General features: G+C 35.2%; 1 protein-coding gene and 1 pseudogene across 2 annotated transcripts; both read left to right on the top strand.

Annotated features, from left to right (window-relative positions):
* The first annotated feature begins 2,449 nt into the window (after positions 1–2,449).
* On the top strand, positions 2,450–4,470 carry LOC143626601 (putative (S)-N-methylcoclaurine 3'-hydroxylase isozyme 2; annotated as a pseudogene). Its single transcript, XR_013152443.1, has 2 exons — positions 2,450–3,440; positions 3,533–4,470. The product of XR_013152443.1 is annotated as a putative (S)-N-methylcoclaurine 3'-hydroxylase isozyme 2 (transcript).
* A 2,131-nt stretch (positions 4,471–6,601) lies between these two features.
* Positions 6,602–8,552, top strand: LOC143626607 (putative (S)-N-methylcoclaurine 3'-hydroxylase isozyme 2). The gene is made up of 2 exons (XM_077096654.1): positions 6,602–7,624; positions 7,717–8,552. Exons 1-2 carry the CDS (start codon positions 6,709–6,711, stop codon positions 8,322–8,324), a joined length of 1,524 nt encoding a protein of 507 aa, XP_076952769.1. The 5' UTR covers positions 6,602–6,708; the 3' UTR covers positions 8,325–8,552.
* The last annotated feature ends 229 nt before the right edge of the window (positions 8,553–8,781 follow it).

The following is an 8,781-nucleotide window of genomic DNA, read 5'->3' on the forward strand; positions in this document are numbered from 1 at the left end:
TTGTCGTTCAACAAAAAAATAAACAAATATTTCGGATAACATTGAACATGAATGTAGATGATGCTCGGGTTGGGACTTGGGGCTCAGTTTCGCACAATCGATTTGGTCGGCGGTGGGAGTAGACATGCACAAAACAATTTATAAACCGAACCGGATTGGTTAACAGGTTATATAAAATCGGTTTGTAAAAAACTGGTCCGGGTTATAAACTAGCCCAGGAGAAAAAAACATGTTCCCTGGATTTTGTCGGGGGTTATATATTGGTCCAGGTTAACCTATCTAATCGATTTTGTCGGGGTTTATATAAGTCGGTTGGTGGAAAAACCGGTTTGGGGCAAAAAAAACATTTTTCTTTTCAAATTGGGTTGGGTCCAAAACCTCTTTATTGAATGAAACTACGAACAGGTATACGAACTGTCGGCTTGGTCAAGTCCAAACCGGTTGTTTGGTGAAGTGGGCCGGGTTAGAAACCGGTTTGCCCAAACCGGTTCTAGGTCTTTTTGAGGCCAAAAAGGTGGGCCTGGGTTTGCCATTCCTTGAAGATCGATTAGGCTTGATACTGCTTTTGGGCCTCTTTTCAAAAGAAACATAAAGGGGGACTTCGCAAAATAATGGGCTTGAGGGGGGTCAAGTTTTAAGTGGTTAATAAGGAAGCTAATTTTGTATTTGGGACTCTGGTTTGTTCAATATATAAGGGGTCAGTTGTCAAAGCAACAAATTTAATTGCGATTTCGGGAATTTGGGCGGATCTCACAAAACCGATACACATTTTAAATGTGTGCGCTCCACCGTTGAAATCTCGTCAAAACGTGATGGTAGTCATCCATCGTGTAAATCAGTTGGAAGTTAGCTGAATGCAAGAAAAGATTGAACTTAAATTGGTTTGGGAGATTGATCATAGAAAAGGACTTGATCTCAACAAAAAGCGCAATTAAAATAGAACATTGAAGCGCGGGGATGAAAATACAAAGTTTTTTCATGGAATCGTTAATTAAAATGCGAAGAAGTCTACGCGGTTCCTGATATCATTAGAGAGGAGGTTCGGAGATTAGATCTTCTTGGAAAGTTTGACGAACCGATTTAGAATAAATCTCCACTTGTAAGTATTAGGTTTAGCCGTAACATTCTCAGAGGTCGTGAAGTATACTTAAAAATTTAATGAATCGAGAATCAATAATGTGCTTGAAAACATTTATGAAATCTAACATGTAATCTTTTTTTCTTTTTTTCATATTCCAGGTCATTATGTTTGTTTTCATCTAATGGTTTGTGTATTCTTTTATGTGATTTTGCATCTACTCTTTGGAGTTGGTGTGGATTTAGCACTAACCCACCTCTCAATCGGCTGTAGTTTTTGGAGGTTATGTTGAGATTTATTAACCATTGTTTTTGTTTAGATTCTCTCAAACATTAAGTCATATTGTATTTCAGAGTTTTACTGATATTTATTTCAAATAAATAATTCAACAAAAACTAGTAATAGGTAATCTATGTGGAAAAGGAATACAAGGAAAATTAGTTCTACATTTTGGCTTGATTGAGGCTCTTGGTTGCAAACATTGTCATCGGATCCAGCTGGTCGGCGACGATTACTTCGGCTTATCTAGAGAATCATATCGGTTTTCAAAATAAATATTTTCTAGAATATATTTTAAATTACGTTTTCAAAGGATACTGTTTCAATGAAAACATTTACGATACAAATACAAGTGGTATGTTTTCTTACTATATGGCACGTTTACAATACGATTTCAAGTACATGCTTTCGTACATCATCACCGCATTAACAATAGGTTTTCGAATAAAAAGGTTTACTTAGTTACAATACAAATACTCATTTCCAAGGAGTATGCTTGTAAAAAGAATGGGTGCGTTTACAATGCACTAGAAGGCACTATACATTAAACTATCATATAAAGGCACTAGAAGGTAAATTGAAACTTGAAAGATCAATGTCTAGAAACGAGGTAGACAAAGTACGAACACAATTCTAACTCCTAGAGTACTAGAATTGAATAATTGGTGGACTTCTCCATCAACAAGCTGTGCAAGGACCTGTTGAAATTGCTTGGACTTTATAAGCACACATTCTCTTGGCGCCATTTTGAATTTTTTTTTCTGTAAAATAACATTTATATTTCGTTAAAAACTAGTGTTTTCATCGATACATAAGACAGACGAGCGACAAGCTGTGACACTAGCCCTTTTTATATAGCAAAACTAAGTCATTTAAAAACAACATTTATAGATCATGAGGTCATAAAATTACTATTAAAGTTCCAAGTTAGCGATGTATGTGAGTTCTTTATTTACCACTTGTGTTTAAATATATAATGTACTTATGTACAATTGCCACTTGTGTTCAAAATAACATTAAGTTGAATGATCTATAATAATAAAATGTAACAGTTATAAAGTCTGGAAAGCCTCAATATTTAACGACGAGTAGAAGATGCATGGTTTCTTCTTATAGTAAAGTATACAGAAGTTGGCTGCCAATAAACCTTATACGTACCCTTCCATGAGAAAGTGCTTTACACACAATTAAACAGATATCACAAGTTCACAACTTCTTCTAAAGAAAAAAGCTATGTCAATTTCTTTCTTTCTTCTACTAACACCCTTGTTTCTTTTCTTCTTCATTAGAAAATATTTCACATCCTAAAAGAACCTCCCACCAGGCCCACGCCCATGGCCGATCATAGGAAATCTACACCAAGTAGGCAACAAACCGCACGTTTCAACCGCCATTTTGGCTCAAGAACATGACCCACTTATCTCTCTCCATTTAGGTACTCAGGTTCTCATTGTAGCATCTTCTCCTGAGGCTGCCATGGGAATTCTTAAGAAACAAGACCGGTTTCTCAGTTCTCGTTTTGTTCCTAATGCATTTCATACTTATTTATTACCTTACACGCTTATTTGGTCACAAGATTGTAACGAAAACTGGAAATCGTTAAGAACCCTTTGTCGATCGGAGATGTTCTCCGTTAAGGCATTGAAGTCCCAATCTAGTTTGAGAGAGGAAAAGTTGGCTCAAATGATAGATTTCTTGTGTAGTAAGAAAGGGAAAGTTGTGAACATTGAAGAAGTTATTTTTACAACAATGTTTAACATTTTGAGCAACATTTTCTTTGGAAAAGATTTTCTTGATTTAAAAGATGAATGTGGAAGTGCAAGTGGTTTGAAATAGAAACTTTTCAAGACACTGGTGAATGGACTTGCACCAAATGTAAGTGATTTTTTTCTCAATCTTGCAAAGGTTGGATCTCCAAGGGTTAAGGAAGGAAAACTTGAGGCATATTCATGATGTATTTAGTTCTTGGGAGGGTATTATTAATGAAAGAAGATCGGTTGAAGCCGCAGAGAATGAACAATGTTTCGTGGATCGTTTGATTGAGAATGGGTTCTCAAATGACCAGATTAATATGTTAGCTTTGGTAAGACATTTTCATTCAAATCTTATTCCTTTTTAAAGCACTAAACTGATTTATGAATATGTGAGTTTAATCATGAAGTCTTTTACTTGTAGGAGTTATTCACAGCCGGTACAGATACTACAACCTCAACAATTGAATGGGCCATGGCTGAGTTGATAAAGAACAAAGAAGTTATGTATAAAGTTCAACAAGAGCTAAAACACAAAATCAACTCTAGCTCCATTGTCGAATCCGAAGTTTCTAAATTGGCTTATCTAAATGCATGCATTAAAGAAACCTTAAGGTTACATCCTCCTGCCCCTCTTTTGCTTCCACACCGTGCGATCCAAGCATGTCAAGTTATGAATTATACAGTCCCTCGTGGGGCCCAGATATTCGTCAACGTTTGGGCAATCGGTCGAGACCCAAAACTGTGGGAAGATCCTCTTTTATTTAAACCGGAAAGATTTCTTGACTCGGATTTAGACTTTAGAGGCCAAGACTTTGAGTTCATACCATTTGGTGCAGGGAGGAGGATGTGTCCCGGTTTACCTTCAGGTGTCACTAGTGTTCAATCGATACTTGCCTCTTTGATTCTTCGATTTGACTGGACTCTTCTGAATGATCAGGACCCAATGAAGCTCGACATGAATGAAAAATTTGGGGTGACTTTGCAAAAGGCAAAACCTCTACAACTCATTTTCAAACATTTAAAACAATCACCGTTATAAATCATATAATGTGTAGGTTTTCTATGTTAATCTTCATGGGTCAAAGTCGGGTCATAGAACTGATTTCGTGGGTCTTGTATTAACTGGTCAATTAGTTTGTTCTTTAATAAGTAATATTGCGTACAATTTTAAGTTTTATGTCTTTCCATTTCATCAGCTTTAAGCTAGTAAAGATTGAACATAGGTCCTTTTGTATTGAGTTTTTTTTAAGCATTTGAATATATAAATAAAAGCTACGAAAAGAGTCCGGATATTTTTGTCACAAATTCTTTGTGTTGTGCAATTTGTGGTCTTGATTACCAAGTGTCATATAACAATTGGTATCAGAGCCCTAGGCTCATACCATGGAATCGGTAGAAAGAAGCAAAGTATTTGATAGTCGTCTTTAATTTGTAGAAGGGGGGCATTCCCTATAGCTGTGGACCTGTGGTGACAGCATACGCGAAAGGTGAGAAGAATCATGGGAGTTGGCGAGCAGGTTCGGACAAAGAAAAGGTGAAATCGGTCATTCTCCTTGATCAATCAAGATTGTAGGAAAAATCCTGAATTATGATCATTGTAAATTATTTAGCTTGGTGTTCATGAAGATGAATATAAAAGAGTTGTAACCAATATTTCACAAATATTTGATAGAGAATAATATCGATGTACTTCACGGATCATCGCCATAAGTTTTAAACAATGATAGTATAACCTTATATATCCTTAGACGAGACACGTATTGATGACTTAATTATATCAAGTGTTGTAATGTTACGTAGTTTAACTCTGGACTTTAAACGGGTAGTAATAAGGACCATTGTTGAGTACAATACTCGATATAGTGAAAAATATGTATAGTCAAGATGGAATCTATTTCCGTTGTATTAGAGGTTGACATCGGTGGACCTCTCGTTGATTCAAACTCATGAAAAGAATGATCATGCTAAAAAAACTTTGTTTTTGCTTAATCACTTTGAATCTTTTTCAAGAAACCTTTAGTTGAACACATTACATGAAAATAACCTAGATCCATGTCTCAAGTTCAACAGATTGTCTACTATAGAAGGATGAGTGAGAATGCTACCGAATATTATTCATTGTAATTAGTTTATGTTTATGTGTTTTAGTTCATAGTACGTTTAGATGTCATGTTTGACTTTTCATAATAAATTAGTAGCCATGTTTTGCTTAGATCTACAATTTATTTCATGGTGTTAATTTTTTCCGTTGATTTTTATTAAAATTAAAATATTATTGACAAATTTACTTCTATTTTATCTACGCTAATATTAAATGACTTGATTCCAATGGTTTTAAAGTCTTCTTAGGCTTTTTAGCGCCTAACTTCACCTTCCATGTCAATTTCATTATATTTATTATTGGTTATTGGTTTTTGGTTATATCTATTATTATTATTATAAAATTTAATGACGAATAAGATGCTCAATTGCTCATCTTTTATAATCTCGCCTGCATATTCGTTAAGATTGTTAAATTATTTATAACCGAAACTTCAATAATATTATTTTTCTAAGCCATAGTTGGTACTTACTACTTAGTTATCACGACAGGTTAAACATACTGAAAAAACAATACATAAAGAAAAGAATAAGAATGACGTATCGACTGTTAATACGTATGTTCAAACCATAATTAGCCAAATGTCAACGTTCATTTTATTTCTTTATTTTATTGTGCATGTTGGTTGCAATTTTCTCCGGATATTTACATGATGCGTAATATTTTTATCTTCCTTCATTTATTCTTCTTTTTTTTTTTTTCAATCTTCTAGCCTAGACAAGAAACATATTGATATAGCCAAATAGGAGTTAATTATTTAGGTTTAATTTTTCAAACAGAAAATTAGGAAATTAAATAAACTAAAGGTTACTTTGGAAATTCAAAATTTTTTCGTTTTAGATAGTTGAAATTTGTAACTTGCATTAAATAGAAAGCTTCAAGATATTTCTATGCATTATTATTTCCATTTGTTGCGTGCATTTGATGGCATGAAATATTGCATGCCCAATAATATTGGTAGGTAAAGCTAGAATTTATGGCGACCAAATAAATAAGGTCTCCGTTTTAGGCCTTCAAAACTCTTGGGCCCCCAAGTTTTTGCTTTGCTTTAGGCCTTCAAAACTCTTGGGCCGGCCCTGAAATATTGATCATCCATGGGCGGTAGAGTGTCATGCCGCTCTTAACAGAGTCGTCTTTAAGAATGGTTAAAAAAATGGATCGAAGATGAAAGCAAAAATTAAGCATTAAATGAGTTGAATAATTGAATTAAACATTGAAAATGCATATTTTGTTTAAAAAGGTAAATATTATTTAAAAAATTCAAGTTTACAGGAGTGTCAGACCGAGATCAGTTGACCACCCAGCTAAGCCTCATAGCCGACAGTGGCTCCTTATATATGGCTGTCTAGAAGGACTGTAGCGGTGTTCCCACTAGGTTTCTCTCAGGACCACCTCTCTCTCCCTAACAATGTCCACGTTTAAATTAATGGATTTAGGTACACCAATATTTATAATTATTGAGTGGGACATCAAATAACCATACATAGACCCCATCCATGTATATAGCAATTTACAATTTACAGATAAATAATCACATCGCAACTCCTTTCAAAGAGACCACAATGCCATTTTCTGTCTTTCTTCTACTAGCACCCTTGTTTCTGTTCTTCCTCATTAGAATATATTTCAAGCCTAACAAGAACCTACCACCAGGCCCACGACCATGGCCGGTCATCGGAAATTTACACCAAGTAGGCAAGAACCCTCATGTCTCAACCGCCATCTTGGCTCAACAACATGGCCCCCTTATCACACTACATTTAGGTACTCAGGTTCTCATTGTAGCATCATCTCCGGAGGCAGCCATGGTTATTCTCAAGAGCCAAGACCGGTTTCTTTCTTCTCGTTTTGTTCCTAACGCGTTTCATAGTCATTATTTACCTTACACACTTATTTGGTCACTAGACTGTGACGAAAACTGGAGATCGTTAAGAACCCTTTGTCGAACCGAGATGTTCTCCGTTAAAGCCTTGGAGACTCAATCTAGTTTGAGGGAGGAAAAGTTGGCTCAAATGATAGAGTTCTTGTGTAGTAAGAAAGGACAAGTTGTGAATATTGAGGAAGTTGTTTTTACAACAATGATTAACACTTTGAGCAACATATTCTTTGGAAAAGACTTTCTTGATTTGAAAGATAAACATGGAATTGCAAGTGGTTTGAAAGAGAAGCTTTTCAAGATATTGTCTAGTGGAGTTGCACCAAATGTAAGTGATTTTTTCCCAGTCTTGCAGAGGTTAGATCTTCAAGGGCTAAGGAAGCAAACATTGAGACATATAAATGAGGTACTAAAGTCTTGGGATGATATAATTAATGAAAGAAGATCGGCTGCAATCGCGAAGGAGGAACAATGTTTTGTGGATCATTTGATTAAAGATGGATTCTCAAATGACCGGATAAATATTTTGGCTTTGGGAAGTCTTTCTCATTCTAACAAAAAGCATTAATACATTGTTTTATACTTTAATTAATATGTGAATTTGAATATTGTGTCTTTAACTTGTAGAAGTTATTCACAGCGGGTACAGATACTACAACTTCAACAATTGAATGGGCCATGGCTGAGTTGATAAAGAATAAAGAAGTTATGTATAAAGTTCAACAAGAGCTAAAACACAAGATCAACTCGAACACCATTATCGAATCCGAAATTTCAAAACTACCTTATCTAAATGCGTGCATTAAAGAAACCTTAAGGTTACATCCTCCTGCCCCTCTTTTGCTACCACACCGCGCTATCCAAACCTGTGAGGTTATGAAGTATACAATCCCTCGTGGTGCCCAAATATTGGTAAACATTTGGGCGATCGGTCGAGACCCAAAACTTTGGGAAGATCCTCTTACATTTAAACCCGAAAGATTTCTTGGCACAAGTCTAGACTTTAGAGGCCAAGACTTCGAGTTCATACCATTTGGTGCGGGGGGGAGAAGGATGTGTCCTGGTTTACCCATTGGTATCAACAGTATACAATCTATACTTGCTTCTTTGATTCTTCGGTTTGACTGGGTTCTTCCAGACGATCAAGACCCGGTGAAGCTTGACATGAATGAAAAATTTGGGGTGACTTTGCAAAAGGAAAAACCTCTACAACTCATTTTTGAAATTATAAACTAATAGCATATTGTGTATGTTTACCCATTGGTATCAACAGTATACAATCATAAATCGTGTGTATTATGTATGTTTACCACTTGTTTTTAAATATAATAGCATATTAAGTATGTGTGATCGGAGCAAACCTGAATAATGAATTGCACATTTACCGGCTATAAATCAATATATTAATTTATGTTAAAACTCTATTTACTTCAATTACGTGTTTCTCTTGGAAGTTGGAATTAATCGTTAAAGTTCACAAGCGAAAGGTGTTTAATGTCAAGTTGGAAAGGTGTTTAAAGTTCACAAGCAAAAGGTGTTTAATGTCAAGTGGGTTAACTACGTCTATTTAAGTTTTTGAATTAATTACACAGATGCTTCATGTTGTTTACCTAAATTGCTGGGTCTCCAATTTTTTTATATAAGAAGATGTTCCAAATAGTTTGTTTTTACATACGCTTGACAAAAAAAAAAA

Source organism: Bidens hawaiensis, unplaced genomic scaffold (assembly GCF_021521415.1).
Source record: "Bidens hawaiensis isolate Kalapana, Puna unplaced genomic scaffold, B.hawaiensis_p1.1 tig00000458_1, whole genome shotgun sequence".
Taxonomy (NCBI): domain Eukaryota; kingdom Viridiplantae; phylum Streptophyta; class Magnoliopsida; order Asterales; family Asteraceae; genus Bidens; species Bidens hawaiensis.

Bases quoted from the DNA above. Each gene is read 5' to 3' on its own strand.
- LOC143626607 (XM_077096654.1), top strand. From the start codon at position 6,709: ATGTATATAGCAATTTACAATTTACAGATAAATAATCACATCGCAACT. The intron at 7,625-7,716 runs GAAGTCTTTCTC...TTAACTTGTAGA, and splicing joins GATAAATATTTTGGCTTTGG to AGTTATTCACAGCGGGTACA.